The following is a 24,444-nucleotide window of genomic DNA, read 5'->3' as shown; positions in this document are numbered from 1 at the left end:
TTGGGTGTTCCTAAACCATGGTATATGTAGGTACGTCCCCTACAGGGCAGCATCTCTACAGGAGGGCATCCATATCACAATGACAACAATAATGTTAAAATGCTTTACATCAATCACTCTTTATTTCAAAAGTGCTTGACTAACATAGACTAATCTTCACAACATTCAAGGGAGGTAGATAAGTATTACACCACTTTCACAGATGGGGAAACTGAGGCAGACATTAGTAAGTCGTGTTGAAGGGCATAATACATAGCACAATTAGGAAAAGAATCTGTTGCAGTCACCAATCACTGGTGACCTCTCCCATGACTTCTGAGTCCCACCAACACAAAAGTAGCAGATGCAACATGGAAGTAGATGGTTGATATTTTGGCTCATCTAACGGCTACACTTCACCTTGTTGATAAATGGCGGCTCTGCTGGTTTTTGGCAAGTATTTCCTTCACACACATTCTCACATGACTCCAACTCTAAAACAGGGGAGAGTGGAAACTCTTGTGGGAGCAGAAGGAAGGGTTGGAGAAACAGGGCTGGGAAGGAGGAAGACAGAAGAGAAAACCTGAATGATATAGAAGTAAGGGTAAACAAGAATAAGAGGACCAGCTGGGAAGTAGCCCGACAGAAAGGAAAGCCACAGCAGAAAAGAAGTGTCATTCCATCTGAACAGATCAGACATCAAGAGATGCTACTGAAAGGGTAATTCTTAGCAATGACATTACAGAGCCACTCTTCATGGCTTTGCCAAATGTAATCATCAGGTCCTTCTGACATTCCTAAGAGGCAAAACCATTCCTTTCCCCAGGTCTAAACCAAGTGCTGATGTAATTGACCTGACACTGCAGAAGCTGTTGACAACTGAAATGCACTGCCCCACCATGCCACCTCTCTTCTTCCTTTCTCTTTCTTGTTTAAAAAAAAAAAAAAAAAAAGGCCAATGCATTTTACGATTCTCTTTGAAAAATTTCTAAGATATTTCCTAGTCGTTTCATGCTTAATAGGGTAGGATTCTGTGTTCCAGATTTGTAAAGGGGCTGTAATAGTCAAACATGGGAATTAACAGCACCTCTTAGCCAAGGCATCTTTACCCGTGGGACACACACACACACACACACACACACACACACAAAAAGAAACCCTGAAATTTGTGGATGCCAACTAGAAAATAATTGGAGCTCAAGGTAAAGATACCCAGTTGACCCCTGAACAAGACGGGTTTGAATGCACAGATCCACTTACACTTGGATGTTTTTCAATAAAAGGGTACCATACCGTATACCATCTGTGGTTGGCCGAATCCCCAGATGTGGATACGGAGGGCTGACTGTAAAATTATACACAGATTTTCCACTGCTGGGGGAGGGTTGGGACCCCTAGCCCCTGGTTGTTAAAGGTCAACTGTAATCTTTTTTGATCTTTCAAGTGTGAAGCTATCATAAGAGATGGTGACTGACGCATCACCAGCTGTGATGGAGATACTGATGGCAGAGGCAGCACCAAATGAGTGGGGTGGAGGACTCAGCAGGGAGGGGTTAAAGTGTCCACTGAACAGGTGGAAGAGGCAGCATGGCAGCTAAAGAGACAGAAGTCAGGGAAAGGGGTGATAGCTAAAGAGGCAGAGGGAGGAGGTGTGCTGGCGTTTGAGGCTGGGTGGGAGACAACTGCAGTAGTCTGTGTCTAGGGCTCTCCCAGGATGTCACCAGAAATGCATTCTTTGTTTATTTCAGTTGGCAGCATCATTCTTTCAGGCATCTAGCTTTAAAACTTTACCCCTGCCTCCAACAAACGCAATCTGCTGCCAAACCTGATTCCACTCTGCAATGCCCTTCACGTGGGTCTCCCTCATTTTTACTACAGCCTCCTCCAGGTCCTCCTATTATCTCATCCTAACAGGGGCCAAATGCTCCTGCTTTGTCTCTTGGACTCACATTCTTCTCTAAACTCAGTTCCATCTTCTAATCTTCCTCCTGGAGCACAATTTTGATCAGGTTACTGCCCAATTTGGAAATTCCCCATGTTCTCCCAATTGTGTGTCTCATCCTGAATCTTCAACAGGACTTTGTGTCTAGTGAAGTTCCTCTCCTTTCTGAATCTCCAAGCCAAAAATACCAACTCTAAAGACTTAGCTCAAATGCCACCTCCTCCAGGAGGCCTTCCTTCAAGCTTCTTTGTTCCCTGCTCTGAGATACAAATGCACTAGAAGATGTGCACTGATCAAGCACATGACAGCTGCATACATGTCTTACCTCCCATACTGGGCTGGGTCCATGATTTGGCAGGGTGGGGGATGGTGAACTGTGTCTTAATATTGATCTATCAATCCTCTACAGTACCTATAACAAACAGTTACTGCATTTCCACCTCAGGCAAGGAACTGCTCAAAACTAGAATGAATTGGGATATACCTGTTCACGAGTGGAGGCATTACAAGTATCCTGTATATGTGATCTGGCTCTCAGGATACAGCAAATCCTTGATATAGCTTTGAGGGATGGCGTGGGGGGCTAGCAGGTAGGGCTATTTGTTTTCGAGTCGAGAGACCTAGGACTGAGGTTCTGCTTTGCCGTTCACTAGCTTTCAGCCTGGTGCAGGTAGTTCTCTGAGCATCATTTCCTCACTTCTGCAGGACCTCACAGGAGTAAGGACCAAGTGAGACACATTTGTGAACTCTATATCAATGATTCTCAGTCCTAATTGTGTATTATAATCCCCCTTTAAAGCTTCCGAAAAATATAGAGAACTAGGCCCCAACCCAGGTAAACTGAATCAGAATCCCCTGGGAGTGGGACCCAGTGAGACTAACTATTTATAAGATACAGTTTCTAATGCATAGCCAAGGTTGAAAACCAGTATAAACTCATAAATACCATTAACAGTAGAACACGGTACTTGAGCCTGCTGGTTTAATTAGCTTTTATTTGTTCAGTTAGGAATTAGTTCGATGCTTTTTATAGTTCCGTTATGTATGTGAGCATTTTTTGTGTTGTTCTACATTGTTATTTGTGTGCTTAGGTGGTAAATTCTGAGAGGAATAATACCCAGCACAATGCTGTGCACAAAAATATACCTAACCCAATGGCCCTTTTGGAGAATAAAGCGAAAACTTCGCAGGGTCCCGTGTTGACCAGACAAGCTGAATTGGCAGAACCCGGGAGCTTGTGTAAAATGCAGAGTCTCAGGCCCCACTCCAGACTCTGAAGATTAAGGAGATTCCCAGATGGAGCAACAGGCAAAGCAAAGGCAAGCTCTTCTCAGTTCACACCTGTGTTGAGGCCCTGCCAGTCCCTGCCCTAATGTCTCCCATGAATCAGTTAAGCTTGGGACTTTTTCCAGATGCTGCTTCTCTAAAGGGTCCATTTGGTAAAAACTAAGAATACAGATCCTTACAAAAAGGATCCTTCCTTTGAAAGGAGACTAGTCTTCCCAGTGTTCCTTTAAATAACCAGCTCCTCTAAGATATTTCAAATATGATCAATGTATAAAATAAATTGATAGCCATTTACGTTTTATGCAGTACATGTATGAGTATGTACGTAATTTACTAAGCTTACAGTATCCTGGGCCCAAATTCCAAAATTATGAAAGGAGGGACACTCAGCCAACGCAGTAAACAACTTCTCCCTGTTGGCCCTTGCCCTCTGAACAGTGATGATGTTAGTGGTGCCCATTCAAGACCGTGCAGACCACATCACGGTCAAGGAGTCACAGCAGATGCTGAACGTTATCTAGACCAGCTCCCTTGTTTTACAGACAGGAAACACCAGGGCCAAGAACTAAATGGAGTTCTTCAAGGTCACACAGCACTTGAGGCAGAGCCAAGCTCAGAATTCAGGCCCTCACTGCCAGTCCTATACGCCCCATGCAGCCTCTGCCACACATACTCCCCCTCGCCCCCCACGTGGCCTTGAAATTTCATTCTCAGAAACTGCTGACCTGCCTTGGCACTGAAGTGTCACTTTGCTTCCTCCAGCTACTGCTGTGCCTAACTTTCAAGGCTGTTTTCAACATTAGGCTACAGGAGAAGCTATATCACACTCAGGCAAAATATCCATTTCTCAATCACAGTCCCAAATATACCGGTAATGGATTCTGCAAAAGCCAATGCTAACTGTGTAATGCAACTACGCAGCATTCCTATTAGCTAGCACCAGGAGCACGGCGAGGGAAGGGCCTTTCCTGAGGTGGCTGAAGATGAAAATCAAGGGCACCCATTAACCCAGTGGAACAAAGCTGGGAGGACTCTACAGTGGGGAGGCGAAAACTACAGCACAGTGGGGGAGACAGCACCTCTGAAAAACATACAGTGTGTGACTATAAAATTGCAAGTCTTATCTTTTAATAAAACAAGCAGGACAGAATGTAGAAATCTAAATGAACATTTCTCCCTCAAAGCAGTTACACCCTTAATTCCAACAAAGCTATCCCTGTTGGAGACATTATTTGGAACTCCTCTCTGGGGAAAGGAAAGCCTTAAAAGGCAGTTTATGAGCCACATTAGGAAAAAAAAATCCTTCCATAGGTTGGGCTGTTTGAAAACAGGAAATCCACACTCAAAAGATGACACTGAAAAAATGAAAAGTGTGCCACAGCTCTTGTGGAGATTCCGGAAAGACCTCTGGCAAGTCCTGAGCAACAGCATCATCGCTGGAGGAACATGTGTCCTCCTAGGACAGCCACTGTCAATGGGAGGGTGTTTGTTTGGATAGAAAAGGTCTTCTGTCTATTAAAACAAACAAACAAACCAAAAAAAACCACCCGCAAAAACCAGCCACGCTCCTTTATGGTCACACTTGCATTTGATTTAAAAAATACAACAACAACACTCACACATGGTTCTTGTATGAATTCTAATTAAGAGACGTTACATTCAGAATGATAGCACTCATAGTGATAATTTTCAGGAGACTCTAACAGCTTCTTTGCCACTTCAGGGGTACGTAGGGTGCAGCTGTTTACCTGAATATATTCTTAAGTAAGTGACTACTACTGCTCTAATTTTCCTAGTTGTAGCTGTTACAGGTTACTGATCGCACGTTCGCGTTCCAGACTTTCTTTGCCAACACAGGTTAATTACAAGGGAGCCACCCCCACAGTCTTAGGGTGAATTGGGAAAGGGCCGGTTAAATGAGGAAACAGGCCATTCCTTGGTAAAAGTTTGTAGTTTTCTTTCCCAATACATCTTCTTTTTATTGAGAACTTCCATTTTTATCCTGTGTTCCTCCTCTGCCATCTCACACTCTCGCTCTATCTGCTGGATTTTGGCCACATGCACCTCATTCATTTGTATCAGCTGCAGCTGTAAGATGGACATTTGTTGATGGTGTTCTTCCTCATGCATCTTTTTTAAAGCACCTTCCTGAGAGGTTTTGCTCCTGTAGTTTTTAGTGGCTGTTATTCTGACAGCTGAACACGAGGGTTCAGGTTGAGAGGTCCCCTCACATACTGGAAAATGTATGAACTCTTTCTCATCATCGCACAGTTCTCTATTTGAAACAGCAAATGATTCTGAAAAACAGTAGCAGAAAACATATGTTCAAAGATTTTACAGGCAGAGAGTAAATCAATCCTATTTCAAATGACAGGCTCCCCCGTTACAGGATGATCTAACACAGCATCTGCTCTGGTCTGCACGTCTACAGAAACCCTTGCTACATCATCTGACTTCTTAAAAACCCATAAAGCAAAAGCAATTTTCCCTTAAGAAGCAATGATAAAGGGTTTCATTCATCAGATCATTCCTGGCACTGCAAACGACAGGAACAATAGTCAGAGACCATGCTTATCAAGGATCAGAGACCTTGGTATGTTGATGTAAGTTCTAAAATGAAATGTGCCCAACTCCCAGGGAGCAAAAGACCTCCGTACGAGGCCAACGGTGGGTTTAAGTTCCCCCTCAGTCTGATCTCCCTTTGTCAGTTTCTCATTCAGTCATGAACACTTCTGCTTAGTCTCCACAAAGGCACCATTGCTCTGGGTCCTGGTCACAGATCTTAACTCCTCCCCTGGAGAGCCATCTTACAAAGGTTCTTCCTTGAGAGATGAGCCTACACTCCTTGGCTTAACTTCCTCAGACTTCCCTTCAGTCTCCTACATCTGGCGGTTGCCTCTAGCACTGCCATCGGGGGGTCAGTACTCAGATCCCAAAGACATGTTCTATTGTCCCTCTTGTGTAACTTCTCCCAAGCACTTGACAATCCTTGAAATTTCTTTCTCTATTAGCTTCTGAACTATTGCTCTCTCCCAAGTTTTTTACAGCCTCCTCTCTGATTGTTTCTTCTGAGGTCTTCTTTCAGGATTCAGACTTAAATATTCCCTTGGGGTTCCTATCCTTGGCTCTATTTTCAGTCCACCCTAAACCCTCATAATCTGGTTCTGACCTTCCTTTATCTTTCTTGCCTTACTCTTCAAAATACCCTGTGTATCTTTCAATCCTACCACAATCTTTAAAGGCCATGCTTTTCCCCTCTCATAATTCTGTCTCACTGTTCCTTCAGCCTGAAGTTGGGCTCACTATTTGTCCCACCCCCTCACTCAAATACACACTCTTACTCCAGTCTCCCACCTAACCCGTACTTCAGGATCAATGCCACTTGCTCCGTGAAACCTCAGCTCTCTCCTTTCTCTTCTGTTACAACACTTAACACATTCGGGTATTATTTTGGGACCATGCCTTATTCATTTCTTTTATCCTTGGGCACCAATTATTGTGCTTGGTACATAGCGGATGCCTAGTAAATATTTATAGGCTGAAGCTTTGAACACAAGAGGAAAAAAAGGATACAAAAGGATGTCACTTTGGTGGTGCCATGTTTGCACTAGTAATTTTATAGGGCAATGATATGAGTGTCAATTAGGGAGTTTCAATAAGGAAACCACTAACTCCACTAACCTGTGGAGCCTTCTAGCTGTGCCTCCAGTGCTTCCTTGGGAAGCTTTACATTTCCAATAATGAGAATCATCTCCTTGGAGAAAAATAATATCAATTTAGTAACAGAGTTGATTACATTATTGTGTCCGCTCCATTATTCCAGAAGATGGGATGCCGGGAATGTTAATGGCTACTGGGGGAACCTAACTTGTAACACTCCGTTAATAAAAGGACAATGGCTACTGTTTAGATGATTTCACTCCAAGGGGTTAGGTAACAACCATAACTAGTCCCTAATTAAGATAAAAGAAAAGGTAAAAACTTACTTTCGAAAGAGAAGGTTAAAAAGGACTTCTGTGTCATCCAGAGATAATGAAAATGTCTCCCTAGGAATCTTTTCCAGCTCCAGCAGCTGTAGCCCCAATTAGATGTCCTTCCTTCAGGGCTCCCACTGCCTTCTGAGCCTGCCTCTGGCACAGAACTTGTTAAAACTGGCGGTTTAACTACCTCACCTTGAGGTCTCTGAACACTTTGAAGACACAGACTGCCTCTAATTCATCCTCCTGGAGAACCCAGCCCAGGGCCCAATACACTGCTGGGCATGTAAGAAACGTGTGCGGGCTGAATCGGCTGCAGTGGCTCACATCCCTCTCAACACAGCACAACTGTGCAGAAAGAACGTGTTCTGAGTGGAGAGCTGAGGCACGGGACAAAGGGATGGGAAAGGCTGGGCACTGAGAATAGCGTCCATCAGATGTGATCAGATGCAAAGAGGATTACCTCATCCGTTTCCTTTCCAGTCTCAGATCTGAAATTGTCTTCTTTGAAGACTGGATACATTAGATGTTTTTTTGGTACCTTTAGCCTCTTTCTCTTTGATTTCATTCCAGATAATAGTTCTGGATACTCCTCTGAGTCTTTGAAGTTCACACCTTAGCAATGCTACTCATCTCTCCCAATTTCTAAATGCTCATTTTTATTTCAGTAGTTCTTGGTGTTAGGGGCCTTCCGACAATGATGATGATGATGGCAGCAGCTGCCATGTTCTGAGTAGCTAACCAGGCACTAGGCTAGTGCTTTGCAATACTGATTAAATCCTTACAACAACCCTCTGAGGGAGGTATTATTAGAAAACCAAACACAATATCCAAAGTTATTTAAGTAGTTGAAAAAACCAGGACTCCAACTCAGGTCTGCATGACTCCAAAGTCCAAGCTCAACCACTACAACACCCAGCCTCTCACTATGTTGCTTGCTCAGCTGATCACTTATGTATCTTGAAATACAGTCTCCAAGTTGTATCCACTACAAGACCATCTATTATTAAGAAAATGGATGTATATTCCAAATTTTGATCTCCAAATTTGTGAACATGAAGATAGTATGTTTACATCTGGGAGCAGAGAAATGACTCTACTTTAAAACTATTAATTTTTTTAGTTTAAATGTGTGCTAACATACATATTTTAAATTTAAAAAGCCAGGCCCCTTAAGACTCTAGCAGAAGCTAGGGCTTAAAACTAGAGAAACCCGATGGAGTAGTTAATTAACTTCACACAAACATTAGCTCCAATGAATGGAAGCTAGTGTTGAGATGGGGAGAATCTCCTTTTAATTGGAAAATGACTATCCTGAGAATAGCCACCTGCTGCAGACCCATACCATGCAATCTCTCTTCCAGGTAAAACAAAACCACCCGAAACAGAAAACCAACTCGATCTTGGGCCAAATGGACAGGAAGGCCTGAAGGCTTTCCTGGGATCAGAAAACACAATCAAGGGGGTATTCTTCCACTTGGGGCAATTTGACTAAGTTTAATCTCAGCAGGAAAACCTCCTATAGCAGGAAAAAGATGGGATGGAAACTGCATACATGCCAAAGCCTAGCTCTTCTCAACGGAACAAAGTAAACAGGACTGACCAGGAGGCATGGATAAATAAGATATGGTTGAGGCATACTATGGAATATTATGCAACAACTAAGAGAAACAAATCAGATTTACACACTGCAATGGGAACAGATCTTAAAAACATTCGAAGTGAAAAAAGGCAGGAGAAAAAGGAATGGTATCTGTAGTACTATTTTTAGTCTATGTAAATTTAAAATACATGCACACACAACACCAATGCATGCTTTCAAGAACATGTGAGAGATTATGCAAGCACATTAGAATGATCAGAGTGCAGGAGAAAAGAATGAAACTAGTGAATGGGGATAAAAAAGGAATAAACATGTAAGTAACACACAAAAAAGGGCTTTTCTAGACTAATGATGCTCGTGTGCCATGACTGGAAATATGTCAGTCCCCTGCACTGGAGATCCCACCCCAAAAGAACAGGATTGGACTAAACAGTGATAATAATGCAATTTATTAAAAAATGCTTGCATTATTTAATATAGCTTTGAGTACCTGTGTTTGCATTAGTGGATTATAGCTTTATAGTAGAGAAACCAGAGCACATGAAATTAAATGTAAGTTCTCTTGAGATATTTGAGTGCTACTTGAAAGCTTAGTTTTTTAAAATAGACTTGACATTTGGTCATCCTACCCTCCCAAGCACCCCTAGCAAATTTTGTTGGCTCCCTTAGTTTGTTCTGCCAATCTGTTCCCCCAAAGATAATGGAAGATGGGTGTCAAAGCCAAATTATCACATATCCTAAGTCTACAGGGTATAAGTTCTAATATATATATAAGGGGAAAATACCGTATTTTTACAAATACATTCCTAAGTGTTAAATTTTAAGAATACTGTGTTCAAATACAGATGTACATTTCAAGAAAGTCATTGACAAAGCTAAGAATTTGTGGGGGACAGTGATCAAGAAGACACAGTTTAAACCACCTCACAGAAGAAAGAGTTGGAGGGAGATCTCTAGTGGAATACTGCTAGGCTCCTTCCTGTCTAATTACAACAAATCTTTGAGCACCTAATTCTGCCAGGCACCCTATAAGGTGTTAGAACAGAGCTGTCCAATAGAAATATAATATGAGCTACAAATGTAATTAAAATTTTTCTCATAGCCACCTTTGCAGGTAAAAAGAGGTGAAATTAATTTTAGTAATGTATTTTTAATCCAATATATCTAAAGTATTATCATTTTAACATTCAATCAATATAAATATTATTAGTAAGATATTTTACATTCTTTTGGGGGGTACTAAATCTTCAAGATATAGTGTGTATATTTTGAGCACATCTCAATTCAGTCTCCCCACATTTCAAGTACTTATCAGCCTCATGTGATTTGTGGCTACTGTATTGGACAGCACTGCGTTAGCGATACTCACACACACATGCACGCGCACACGAGTCCCTGTATCAAAATACACACAATGGAATGAGAGTCATAACCCTATTGCAGGTTTTCAACCTTTTTCCCAACAAGACCCAGAAGGGATGATTAACAATTCCAGCTTTCTTTTTCTTTCTTAAAAGTAAATTGAAATGCAAAATGAGTGAGGTAAACTCAAAGCTGTTGTACTGTACGGAAAGAGTTCCAGTATTTAACTACTAGAGTTAACAGGTTACTTTGGACACAGTTCCCAACTGGCAAAGCAGCCCTGTTCTCCACCTCCCTCCAGATCTGACCTGGAAACAGGAACCAGACAGCATATGGCTGTACTTTAATAATCACCAGTAAAAAGAGAAGTCTCACCTGTCATATACATACAAACATCCAATTTAAAATAAATCTCTTTTACAAGTGACTGTCTAGCAAACGTCCCTACAGGAAGGACACTGAGAATCCATATTTATTCCCTTTTTGCTGGAAATTTATAAATTCTGTTTATGACTAAATGAATTACATCATCTCCTCTAAAAAGAAAGAGAAAAAAATTTGTGTAATGGACTTTCTAGATCCTACCCTAGAATTTGAAAGTGGGGAATAAGACTGTCCTCTTAGAATAACCCTAAGAAATCAATACGCAATAATCCAGATCAAAGATTTGCAAAGTGAACTGAAAGCAGTCCACACCACCATCTTCCTGGGCAACATCTCCCAGGGAATATAAGCAATTTGAAAAGTAGCCCTGCTGATTCACCTCCCTCACTCCCTCCCTCCACCAGCACCTCTCCTTTCACTGCCTCACAGACACTGAATTGCTCCAAGGCCAGCATAATGGAGAGGAATCAGCTGAAGCTATAAACACCTCCAAAGCAAGGACACTGTCACTTAGCAGCAGGCCCCTCCACCATAGAAGCAGCAGCGAGGAGAGGTGAGAGAGAGCTGGCAGTGTCCACATAAACACTGTCTTCCGGGAGGTGCCCTGGCAGGGGAACCCAAGAATCAAAACTCAGCCACAGGGTTCCTACCCTGGGAAACAATGCATGGATTTCTTGACATTCACTGCAACAGTTGCCCAACTGGCCCCCTGGACTTAACTTTGGTCAATGATCAGCAAAAAAAAAAAAAAAAAAAAAAATTGATCGTAATTTAACTTCCCAGGATGATCTGCCAACAGGGGAAAATAATGTGCTAATCAAAAACGTGTACTCTGTTCGCTTGGTTATTATCTTTTCCACCCTACAAGGATAACATTCTTAGTTTTAAATAATTTTTTAGTAACTTTTAATTAACCAGTCCCTCAGAGCTCAGTTTACTCTGGGGACACTAATAAGTGAATTTCTCATCCTGCAAGCCAAAAATTGGATTTTCCTAGGCAAATGCTTCTTGGGTACTTGGAGCACCTTATGAGCAACCCTTTGGCCTTCCCAAGAATCCTCCTCTGCTTTCAAGGTATATTTTCCACAAACTGCAATGACTCTTTATATAAACTGGCCATTCCTATCTTAAAAGAGGCAGGAGTTATCAGCAGTTAATCTGTATGCATTCTCATCTTCCCTTTGCCTGGAGACATTTCTACAGCCCCTTAATTCCAACTTTTTAAAGCCATGACACACTTTCATTACAGCCTTGATTATATGACAGTCTCTCTCTTCCCTAGGAATTATGTATGATATATTTTTCTTTTTTCATTGGAAGTATATTAAAACTAAAATGATTTTTTTCCAGAATTTCTCAAGTTTCCTGGAGTGCCACAAACCAAAACTATAGATCACAATATTATAATGGGACGAATGCTGGTTTTTAATCTGGGTGACTGTTCCATGGAAGTTTGCTACCCTAGTCTCTGTACTTCCCTTAAGTTTGAAATAGTTCACTTTCTTCACGTGGCCTTTTGAGTACCTTAACGGCAGTACTTTGCACATAATTTTTTTTAATAAAAAAATACGATCGAGGGAATAAATACAAATCCTCAAACAAATTCTCTGTCATATATCTGAGATACGTTGAGATAAGCAACTAAGGTACTTCGTTAACTACTTTAATGGAGCTCCTTATTTTCCGTTCTTAGGTAATTAAGAGATAAGTGAGGCCTCTTTAAGAGAGACGGCATGGGAGGTAAGCAAGAGCTTCTGTTTTTATGTACAACATGACCTGAGCATCTCGTATAGTCAGAAGTTTTGAGTTGGGAAGGGCAAGTTTGATAGGAAAGTTTCTTTTTTATCAATTCCCTAGAAATTAAGGATTTGAAATCTGCACCGTGCACCGGGCCCCCCAGGGGAACGTGCGAGCTGGCGTCAGGAACCCATACCTTGGGCGGCGGCATCCGCGCGGTACTCGGGCTCCTCCTCGGGCGGGCTCTGCAGGAAGTAGAGCTGCTCGGGCAGCATGCTGGCGATCTTCTCCTTCCCCAGGACGTGCGTGCTCAGCAGCGGGCTGACACTCCGTTTCACTTTCTCTCTCCTCTCATGGGCCATAATCTTTTTGGTCCGAGCCTTGATGTTCTCCCAGCACTTCTTCAGCTGTTTGAAATCCCGCAGGGACACGCTGGGCTGAGAGTTGTATTCGTGGGCCAGCGCCTGCCAGGTGCGCTGCTTGAGGGCAATAGTTCGCGCGTCGCTCTTCTTACACTCCAGCACATACTTGTACTTTTCTACTAAAGCAAGCAGGATGCTCTTTTCCAATTCTGAGAAGTACTTGGCAGGTTTTATAATTTCGTTGTTTTGCATTTTCCACTATGTTTCTTCTGGCTGTTAGCTAGCCTGGAACAGGAAGTTTGAAACAATCATTACTAACTCTAGCAATAAAAACGTCGGCGAATCACTCAAGCTTAATCCCTGTCTTGATTCCGTTCTCTGACATCCAATACTTTCTTTTCCATGAATGGTGAATTATGATATTCTGAAGAAAACGTTCATAATTATACCACACAGAGACAAACGGGAAAAGAAAAAAAAAAAGAAAAAAATTTTAAAGTTTACCAAGAATGAGGTTTTACTTAAAAGCAGATTTTCAAGTAGGTCCTTTGCTGTGGATCTTGGCCATTTTATGATTATCTGGTACAGAGCAGCCAAAAAAGAAAAGCTGGAACATCTATGTGGAATTCTAATGTGATCATTTATTTCTGCTTAATGCTAGGGAACTGACAATTCCCCAAATTCATAATGTTAGGCAGTTCTCTCAAAGTTTTATCACAGCTGAAGGCAAGAGAAGTCACCGTGTGGTCAAATATAACAGATAATGTAAATACTATCAAAGTTTTAGAATCATCAAGAAATCACCCCTAAAAGATCTGACATTTCCATCACTCTGTCTGTTACCTTGGATAGGTCCATGGTCCTACAGGAACCTCAGTTTCTTCATCTTTAAAATGACGGTTTGGAGTCTGTGATCCTTAAGGTCTAAGGGCCTCTTTTACAAGTGTACAGTTCTTTGTAAGTAATTTATATAATTTCAGAGGTGTAAGGGCCTGGATGTTTAGAGCTTGAGTCCAACACCACTTTTTCCCCCCTACGTTTCATATAAATGGAGTAATTCAATATGAGGTCTTTTGTGACTTGCTTCTTTCACTGAGCATAATGATTTCAGTCTGTCTGCATTGTACCACGTATCAATACTTCATTCCTTTTCATTGCTGAATGATATTCCATTTTATAGTTGTAGCACAGTCTATATCCATTTACTAATCAATGGATTTTTTAAATTGAGATATACTTGACATATAACATTATAATAGTTTTAGGTATATAACAATGATTTTATATAAATATATGTATAGTGAAATGACCATCACAGTAAGTCTAGTTAACATCCATCACCACAAAGTTACAATTTTTTTTCTTTTAAGATCTCTTCTCATAGCAACTTTCCAATATACAATACTATTAACTATAGTCACCATGCTGTATATTGCACCCCCAGGACTTATTTATTTTATAGCTGGAAGTTTGTACCTTTTGACCACCTTTACCCATTTTGCCCATTCCCTCCCTCTAACCCCCATCTCTGGCAACCACCAACCTGTTCTCTATATCAATGATTTTTTTTTAAGATTCCACATATAAGTGAGATCAGATGGTATTTGTCTTTCTCTGTCTGACTTATTTCACTTAGCATAATACCTCAAGGTCCATCAATGTTGTCGCAAATGGCAGGATAGCCTTCTTTTTTGTGACTGAATGATACTCCTTTGTGTACATATACTACCACATCCTCCTTATCCTTCTTTTCAATTGAGGGAACAATGGGCCAGTAAGGTGAAATGGATTGCACAAGATCACAAAGATGGTGACCTGAGAAGTCAAGAACCTGGACTGTCCTAATAGTTTACTAATCATTTTTTTTAAACATACCAAAAAATAGCCATTTTTATTATACATAGTCCTTTAAAATCTCTGTTCACATTATAGTAAGAGGTATCAATTTTATTTTAAAAATTTGAAATGACATATTCTCCCTTATCACTATTAAAGTCTACATACTTTATTACATTTTTAATAAAAATTGTATATATTTAACATACATAAATTTCATTTGATATAGTGAAATGATTACCACAAACTAGATATCATCTTTCACATAGTTACTTTTTATGTGTGTGATGAGAGTGCCTAAAAGCTACTCTATCCTATTTCCAATATTCAACACAGTAGTATCAGCTATAGTCATCATTCCCATAGATTGGATCTCTAGACTTATTCATCCTACGTAACTGCACTTTGTACCCTTTGACCAGCATCTCCCTATTTCCCCCACCCTCTATCTCCAGTCCCTGGTAAGCACTGTTCTACTCTCTGCTTCTAGGCTTTGAAAAGTCTGGTATTCCGATTATCATTTCACAACTATCTCTTGGGCTTTCACCTTGGGTGACTTCAAATTACTCAGCCATGACTCCCTGGGTCATCTTGCCATCCTCCCCAGTGCTGCACCAGCATCTTTCACACAATAGGTGCTTAGTAAATGTCTTAGTCCACTAAACCTATGTGCATTTTATGACCCTACACTTTCCTACACCTTTTAATCCCAGGAAACTTCCAACAAAAATTAATCTCAGATAAATTATGGCAAGAATGTAGCTAGGCAACAGAGAATGCAGCAATAAAGCAAATGGTGCATGTCCCCTTTGTGGAAAGGGCCAACATGCCCAGTCCTCCTTACGTTCCCTAAGCCTCTGATTTTTTCAGGATTACAGGCAAGCATCAAGATACTGATGATGTAGTCCATTTGAAACTGACCAACCCGTATCAAAAGAATTAGAAACTAACTTGAAAAGAGTCCTACTGGCCAAAAATGGGACATCTGAATATTGACAAGAATGATGGGTATACAAAGATTCACTGAATTTTTTTCTCTTGATCCTTGTGCACATTTGAGGAATTCCATAATAAAAAGTAGGGAAAGGCTGTGGCTTTTAAGTTTACAGCACACCGATTTAAAATCACACTATTATAAGTCAGCTACTCCTGGGGAGAGGTTACTGTAGTTGTAAATAACTGAAATCTGTTAGACCTCAGGTTGGAAGGGTCCTCGCCAGATCAGAGAACCTTAAAATTGAGGCCATGGAATGTGGGCTTTACAGGAGGGCAGCAGAACCTGATCAGGGTCTCCCACTAAATACCACCTCCTCCCCAGAATTAAGGTTAGCGTGATCAGTGTCTCCATATTCAAGATAACCTGCCTCACGTTCATCATGGACACAGCAATATCAGAAATCAAAAGATTCAGACAAGTCAAAGGTGGTTTGGTCCTCAGATCTTGGACAAAGCTAAACAAGGGGGGATTTATCTTTGGAGACAGTCCCTGCACCCCTAAATTCCCAGGCCTGGGCTTTAGTCATGATGCTCTAATGTTCCTACGATGATTCAACCCAGGCCCCTCCTTCCCCAAAGGTCAAAAATTAATTTTTCACCTTCATCAATATTTCTATATCCTATACATCAATGTTCCCAAACAAATTTATTAACACACACTCCCTACAATATATCTTTCTTATTACCTCTATCTGTATTATCTCTATCTGCCAAGATGTCTTTCTGTATTATCTCTATCTGCCAAGATGTCTATGTCCAACTTTATGTCCTATAGTTTTTACTACAGAATCGATAGGTATACTGAATGTTCTTAAACTACACAGCCCTCAAAGCAGATTCTGAAATAATGCCCATCTCAACTCTTCTGCCCCCAAGAGATGTTTACCTTCTCCAATGCCCCACTCCTTTTCAGAATCACTGTCATGAAGACTAAGAATCTGATTCACAAATAGAAAAGGGATTGTTCCCTGTTTTGTTCTATTACAGGTAATGCTATTTTACATTATATATTTTTCTTCCTAAATAAATCTTTTTTTCTATCCTTGATTATTTCTTCAAGATAAATTCCTAGAAGAGGAATGGTTGCCACAAAAGATAAAAACACATAAGACTTTTGTTCCATCACCATCTGTCCTCCAGGGTTGGTGTACCAATTGACGTTCCCACTTCATTGACTTTTGCTGTTAACATTTTTTAAATCTTTGCCAACTGGGGAGATGAGAAATGTCCCTTCATTGTTTAGTGATATATGCACTGCAGCTCTCAGGCAAATAAGCCACACTCTGACAGAACTAAGTCCCTGTTATACTTAGTGGAATTGAAACTACATAGTTTCAAGCAATTTAATAATTCTTTCTCACAATGTGTGCAGTACCACTAGCTGCCAGCAGGTGGTGGTGGGATGGTGGGGAATCTAAACTCACAAAGGACCTTAAGTGTGTGGTCAGCTGAGTCTCTAATAACAGCAATAATGACAATAGCAGATACATTTATTGAGCCTTTACTGTGGGTTTGACACTATTCTAACTGCTTAATATGCACTGTATCATTTAATTCTCCCAAAAATAGCCCCTAAGAGCATCGTTTTTCACACTGTTAAAAAAAAAAAAAAACTTTATGAAAGTACCGGAAGAAATTATACAACTGCTCTCAAAAGCAAATACTCAGAATTACCAACACCTGGGAACCATTAATAGGCTATTAACTAAATTGTTATTTAATCACTAGCTAAGTAAATCCAGAGTTACCAATTTACTGTGCTAAATTTTGTAGAACAGCAGGCCTCCCTTGGCCATGTGGTTGCATCCTGCAGGGCTCTAAAGGGATTCTGGTATGAGAAGGTGCACCCTAAAGGTCCCCTATGGATCCCCAACAGCCTCATGAAGCAGGCTGTTTATCTCCACTAACCAATTATTATTCCTATTTCCCAGATCAGAAAAGTGAGGCTCAGTAACTTGCCTGTGGTTACACAAATAGTAAGGAGCAGAACCAGGATTCAAACCCGTCTGACTCCACACCCATGCTGCTCTCTCTTGGCCCAGCCCTCTTCTTTCAGACCTAGTGACAGCCCCTAGTGCCCCTGCTCAAATTACATGTCAATTAGTAATCTAATTATCAGCAGGGCAAAGTCCTAGGTTAGAGTTACCTAGCAGGAGCTGTACCTGCTTCTGTCTCCATTTGTGGGCTCTTTCCCTCCCCTCCCCTTCCCTCCCTACTCCCATCACCTCCCCCTTCTATGTCTCAAACCTAGAGTCCACATCCCCTCATCTGCCCCAGATGCACTTCTTTCACTCTAACCAGAGTTCTGAAATAATTTCCACTGTTGATCTGAGGAGAATGCATATTTGAAAAGTAACTGCAGCAATAACATGGAGCTTTAAAACGGTCCACGCCTCAGGGGAACTGAACACTAACATTCTGCTTGAGCACTTGATTGACAGTCCTAAGTAAACAAACACTTCCTGAAGAAAGAGATCTCTGGGCAAAGCTTATTAATAGAAACTTCGAGGCTAGACAACACATTCTAGCTTAAAACTGCTCAGGAATGTCCATAATTGGTTATAGATGGCAACACAACAAGCCTTCTCTGCTATATCAGCTTTTATTAGAAACTGCCCCTCCCAGGCCCCCAACTCTGCTCAGTATGGATCATCTTTTCCGTCTGCTGTTCCACTAGACAGAGTGCTACCCACCCTTCTGTGTGGCTGTAGTACAAGCAGCCCAGAGACCCTCCTATAGTGGGCCCTCGGCAAAATTTAGCGAATGAGTGTATTTTGATATAGATGTAAAACTGCCTCCCATACAGAGAATGAGTATCATACGTGATAAAACAATCAGTACGCCAAAACCTGCATTAAAGTAAAAATGGTCAAATAAAAATAGCAAAATCCAAATGCAAAGGAAGCTCTTCTTGGGCTAGGCAAAGACCCAGAGACAGAATGAAATAAAAGAGCAGGATTCCAATATAAAAAACGAACAAATAGGAAGCAATCAGCATAATTTCCAAAACAATAACACTGACTAAACCACCAGAAGGCGCTGTAATAAGTATATTCAATATCCACCTTAAAAATCCATCTGTTATGGACTGAACGTTTGTACCCTCCCCCCCCCCAAAATTCATTTGTTGCAACCCTAACGCCTAGGGTGACTGTATTTGGATACTGGGCCTTTAAGGAAGTAATTAAGATCAAATGAGATCGTAAGGGTGGGGCCCTGTTTCAAGAGGATAAGGAATGAAAAGACACCAGAGAGCTTGTACCCCCTGTCCAACCCCAGGGTTTACAAAGAGGTTATGGGTGATCAGTTTGCTCTAAAGAGATGAGAGGCAATTTCCTATCCTGGTCTTTTGACTCAGCGTCCCCCAAACAACCTCTTCTGGAAACAACATAGAGCCTAACATATTAAAATGAGGAAGGTACTTCAGTCCAATCCTCTCATTTTCCAGATGAGGAAACTGAGGCTCAGAGCAAAGTCTGGGGCTTCCTGGAGTCCTAGTCACCAAGGAGGGCCTAAAAGCCAAGCCTCAGGATTTGTTTTCAACCCCTCCCCGCACACCTCCTCGCTGGAACCCTCTCACCAGCCAGATGCCCTTTTGCTAGGTACCCTAAAGCCTTCTCCACTATCCTATCTGAAAACTCCGAGGGCACTGCTCTTAACTCTGACACTCGTTGTGTGACATTAGGCAAGTCCCCCTTTCTCCCTGACTGTTGACTCCTCTAAATTATAAAGCTGAAGCGGGTGTTCTCTGAAGCCCCATCCAGTGCTGGCAGTCCATACTAGCACTGCTGCTACAGTGGATTTTCTGCAACCTAATTTCCACAGTTTTCTGCCAAATGCACATGGATGGCAGTTTCTGATTATTTACGAGGCTAGTGGAGCTGCTAGCCAATGAAAGAACACTGCAACAGAACAAAGTGATCTTAGCAATTTAGACAATTTAAGACCCATGCCCAGATTTAACTCAGAAGGTTAAGTAGTTCCAAGTGAATGTCTAAAGCAGGTGATTAGATCTCTCGTTCACTACTGTAGCCCCGGCTCCTCGAAGAGCACCAAGTACACAGGAGACACTCAATAAATATTTGTGGAATATATGTTGAAACTAACCGGCTCGCCATTTCCATTTTTCACTAATCATATCTAGATGTTCTATTATCTTAAATTTCTCCTTTTATAAAGGATTTATCATAACAAAAATCATTTCCTGGCTTCTTCTTGTACGTTGTATTGTATGCCACATTTTTAAGAGCCTCTCTACAACTGTGATACCTTCTGATTTCATTTCATCCAGAGGTAAGAGTAATCAGACATGACTGTTCTGTACACACCTTCCCAAGTCCCTGCTCTCACATGTTCAGACTGGTCTGCCCAGGATGTCCACTCACCTGTGCCCTCTCCATCTTCTTCCCTTCCTTAAGAGGGCTTTCCAGCCTTAAACTTAGCGCTAAACTTGCTTCCTCTAATGTTCTCCCTCTTCGCCTTCACCACCCACTTCAGGCAACCATGTAACTCGGAAGTGTTTATTTTTACCATCTGTGTCTGAGTGTGGCTGTCAGCAGAACCAGCCTTGTGTTTAAGGCAAGAGCTCCCACCTCCCGTCCTCCTACTCCCACAGTTCCCTCTGGAAACCAAAGGCAGGTTCTTAAAAGTCCTGACCCCTTCCTCCCCCTCCCCCATAGCTCCATCCCAAACCATCTCCCCTTCCCCAGCCCAGTCTCCCTGTAATTCCCTTAGAATCATGATTAAAGCACCCTCCACAGAAAGTGCTTTTACAATACAGAAAATCCTCTTGTGAAAGAAAGAACAAAGACGTGCTGCCCATCAGCACCCATGTTACACCACTGTACTCTTATAATCAATGTTCCAGCTGTGTAAAAAAGAAAAAGCAAAGAAAGTCCCCTTTTGTAGGTGTTCACACTCCATCTGTGTGCACTCCCTCCTCTACTCCCACCACTTCAGCAACAACATCTCTGGGCCAAGGGTCCCAGATAACTACCTTTTACTTCAGCCACCAGAATTACTCTGTACTGCAGTCTATCCACATGCTGGAGGGTCTCCCCTAGCTGAGCGTGAGATCCTAAGGCTTGGAACTACATTTTATCTGGATCTTTGGCACACAGTTGATTCTTGGTGTTTGTTCAAAAGAAAGTAGGGGTGTCAGGGAGAACCTCTCTCCAGCCCCATCCTCTCCTCTGCACCACACACATTTCCAATTGTCTACCAGCCACCTCTATCTAGCTGTCCATTACAGGGACCTCAGAAATCTCCAAAAGCAAACAAATTATTCGCCACCTACAAACCTCCTGATTTCTGGTGATTTCAGCCACATTAACTTGGCTCAAAGCAGAAACCTCAATGTGCTCTTCAATCACACGTAACCAGTCATCAAAACCTATACGTTTTACCTCAATATCCCTTCTCTCCCATGCTCATTGCCTCTGTCTGAGGTCAGGTCCAAAGTCTCCCAAGTGATCTCCCAGACTTCCAGCCCCTCTTCCACACAACTCCCAGAAGGATCTTCCTAAAACACGGTGATGAAGCCACTGTCCTGCGTGTAACTCTGACATCTCCCCCACTGCTGAAGTGATAAAGTCCAAATTGCTCACATGGCATTCAAGGCCTTTCCAGATCTGCTCCGATTACAGTGCCCCCTCCACCCCACCCCAAACCACCCTTTCCATGTATCTTTCAACCCAGCCAGACCAAACTCACCTTCATGCCCTTGGACCTGCTGTGTTCTCATGCCTCAGGACATGGGGCTTTCTCTGGCTGGAATACTTTACCCTAAGGTCTGCCAAGGGCTCATCTTCATCTCTCAAGGCCTAATTCTCATGAAATTTTGGGGAAGCCTTCCTCAACTAACACCCAGGCTGTTACATTTATTTTCTTTATAACAGCGTCCTCCTAAATGAGTTTGAGGCAGCTAACAAACTCTGCACACACTGCAACTAGATTTCTTAAAGAGACAGAATATCAGGGCAAAGACAAGGCAAAGGTAAAAAAGGTAGACATTAGGAGGTGGTGTAGTGTTCAAAACCTCTATGATAATGCCTCATACTCATCTTGTTAAAGAGGCAGATTGGCCCTGAATGAATCCAAAATGAATGAGATACTCTTCTGTGAGCTCACTGCCAGTTGTATATGACTGTACTGCAGCACTTCCCATATTTTCTGTAATTTGCTCACTGTGTCTGTCTCCCTTACTAGACTGGGAAATTCCTAAGGGAAATACATAATTTCTGACTCATCTCCGTATCCCCGGCACGAAGCATATGACTCAGCATAAGATTGGTGCTCAGCAGACAAGTGTTAAACAAATGTCACCACGGACAGGAAAAAAGGTCCTAGTGCTTGTTGAGTTCCCTACCAGGCATTGAAAAAAACATTGTTTTAGCCTTACAAAATATTACATGGCTGAGAAATGGCAGAGCTAGGATTTGAATCTCCCACTGTCTCTCCAAAGCAACTGCTTTTTCCACTAGGCACACTGCTCTCTACTTTCACCATCACCATGTGCCCAAACACCCTCTCCTTCAAGGCCTGGTTTTAAAATAACCCTTCCCCCAGGGGAAGGTATAGCTCAGTGGTGGAGCCTGTGTTTAGCATGCACGAGGTCCTGGGTTCAATCCCCAGGACCTTCATTAATAAATTAAAAAATAAATAAACCTAATTACCCCCCCAAAAAAGTTTTAAAAATAAATAAATTTTAAAAATAAAATAAAATAACCCTTATCCAAGAAGCCTTTCCTGTTCACTCAAAAGGAAAGGCAGCCTGAGTGCAGCCCCGACCTTCTACTACACTCAAGTAAGACACCATCACAAACTGGGAGAGGAAGGGGTGCCTCCTGGGTAGCGGAACACTGAGTAGGGTGTTTTGATGTTCTGCACAGGGTCTTACGGAGTCCTCGGCTCTTCTATCGTCTTTCCCCAAGGTGCAGTCCCTGGGCCTTCCCGCCTCTCTTTTCCTTCTTCAGAGTCCAAAGCCTTCCAGTTCTCCCCAAACTGAACCCCAAAATAATTTCCTGCTTCTCTAACCAAGTGAATATAGTTGTATTCAAAACACAATCCTTCATTACATCATTTAGGTGTCTGTATTTTAAGTATCTTACCAATCTCTTCAAACATTAAAAAATTTTCAAGACTCATGAGAAGAGACCATGGCATTTTAGGAGGCACCACCATCTGGCTCTCAACCCATCTGAATACTTTTAGGGTGGCCTGGGAATAAGAGGACAACCCAGTGATCTCTCCCCAGGATGCTGCCCCCTCCCTCCCAGTCCCAGACATGAGGCCTGGTCTCTAAGGGCTGGATGCCTGATCTCTTAAAAGCAGGATGGAATGCTGGTCCAGAAAGCTGCTGAGATGGTAGACACTGGCCCCTTCCTGCATACTCTCTTCCAGAACTTCAGAATCCTCTTTTCTCCTCCCAATCCACCCCTTGCCTCTCACTGGCCCCAAACTCCCACAGCAGTCCTCAGTGCTAACTCAGGAACTGTGCTTTTGAATTAACATTCAACAATTTCCTTGGTAACACAACTGACTTATCTGACATGCTGAAATGTACACCCCTGGCCCTGATATTATCCTACTAACTGGCTTTAAATGTTACCATACCTAAGAGACACCCAATCCCATGAATCAGAATAGGGAGACTAAATTCTTCACTATTTCCTACTCCCAAATAAAGATTACTCGTGCAATTTACAGTAGCTACATCACAGTGCCAGTGTGATAATTTAATTAGATAACTCATGCCAACTGTTTGGTACCCAGGGCCTGGTACACAGAAAGTGCTCAAAATTTAGCTATGATCATTTACCCACAGTATCTCTCACAATACTACCTGGGGGTAGGCATTACACCACGCACTCCACCGCCACCATCCCCGCCCCTGCCACCTCACCCCCATTTACAGAAGCAGCATCCAAGGGCTCAGAGTAAAGGTGCTTTCCCAAGGTCAGGCGGGCACCAGTGTGATGCTCGGCCCTCGGCCTCCGAGTGGGGGGTCCCCTCCCATTACACCCTTGGACTGGGCACAAGGGGTCTTAAAGGAGACAAGTACGGAAAAGCGCTGAGCACAGTGCTCGGCATACAGTGGGGACCCTGGGATGGGGAGACCTCGGCACTGCGGGCCATCTGGATTCCTCCCAAGCGGCTCCTCTGTCCCCGGGGATCCAGAGTCCCCCGACCCTGGGTACGCCGCTGAATCTTCCCGAGGTCCGCGCCCTGGAGCTTTGTACGCCGCAGGCCGGCCTCACTCACCAAGTCCCATCGTGGCGCGCGGAGGCGGCTGCCCGGCCTGCGGGGCAGGGGTCGTAGCGCCTGGGCCGGAAGCCCGCCCTGCTAGCCCCTAGGCCCCCGCTCGCCTGGCCCGCGCCTCCCTCCCACCCGCCCCCGCCCCGCTGCGGCCAGCCCGGCGGAGGAGCCTCCTACCTGCAGCGGCGGCGCGGCGGCCGCGGCGATCGGGGGAGGGGCCGGCGAGAAGCGAGCGCGGGCGGCCTCGGCTCCTCTCTCAGGCTGGGCACCGGGAGGGCCACGGGCTCCGAGCGCCGGGCGGCGGCGGCGGCGGCGGCGGCGGCGGCGCGCCCCCGGCCGGCCAGGCCCCGCCGCGCGCGCAGCGGCCACAAAGCCCAGGAGCCGCCGCCCCCTCGCGGGCCGCCCGCCGCCTGCGGGTCCGCCGGCGCCGAGGAGGGCGGGAGCGCGGCCCCGCGCAGTCCCCACCTCCCCGAGCCGCGGCCGCTGGCTCCCCTGAGTCTCGGGGCGGGGCGCAGGGGGTACCCCTCCTACCCACCCCTCTCCCTTGCACCGATATCCTTGTGCTCAGAGTTCCCTCTTCCCACCTTTGCAGACGAGCTCCTGAAGGCCCTGAAAAAAATGTTTCATTTCCATGAACAACAAAAGAATGCATTTGTCGCAAGGGATTTGGCGGCCAATGACACGAATCAGCTCAGTCCAAGCCCGCTGTCTGAGAAAGGCCCC

General features: G+C 43.3%; 1 protein-coding gene across 3 annotated transcripts; it reads right to left on the bottom strand.

The window, feature by feature from the left end:
- Positions 1–94: 94 nt before the first annotated feature.
- Positions 95–24,444, bottom strand: MSANTD3 (Myb/SANT DNA binding domain containing 3). 3 transcript variants are annotated; one of them, XM_045515250.2, is made up of 3 exons: positions 24,306–24,444; positions 12,468–12,918; positions 95–5,505 (listed from the first exon to the last, which is right to left on the bottom strand). In XM_045515250.2, the coding sequence occupies exons 2-3, from the start codon at positions 12,883–12,885 to the stop codon at positions 5,096–5,098; spliced, it is 828 nt and encodes a 275-aa protein (XP_045371206.1). In that variant the 5' UTR covers positions 12,886–12,918; positions 24,306–24,444; the 3' UTR covers positions 95–5,095. The 3 variants fall into 3 exon arrangements, with proteins under 3 accessions (XP_045371206.1, XP_074218012.1, XP_010951251.1); XM_074361911.1 differs by lacking the exon at positions 24,306–24,444 and adding an exon at positions 23,899–24,085; XM_010952949.3 differs by lacking the exon at positions 24,306–24,444 and adding an exon at positions 23,728–23,853.

The sequence above is a fragment of the Camelus bactrianus genome, chromosome 4, assembly GCF_048773025.1.
Source record: "Camelus bactrianus isolate YW-2024 breed Bactrian camel chromosome 4, ASM4877302v1, whole genome shotgun sequence".
Taxonomy (NCBI): domain Eukaryota; kingdom Metazoa; phylum Chordata; class Mammalia; order Artiodactyla; family Camelidae; genus Camelus; species Camelus bactrianus.
This window is presented reverse-complemented; position numbering and strand designations above follow the sequence as displayed.

Coding starts and splice junctions, on each gene's coding strand:
- MSANTD3 (XM_045515250.2), bottom strand. CDS start 12,885: ATGCAAAACAACGAAATTATAAAACCTGCCAAGTACTTCTCAGAATTG. Junction 5,506..12,467: donor CGCGGATGCCGCCGCCCAAG/GTATGGGTTCCT, acceptor ACTGTTTTTCAG/AATCATTTGCTGTTTCAAAT.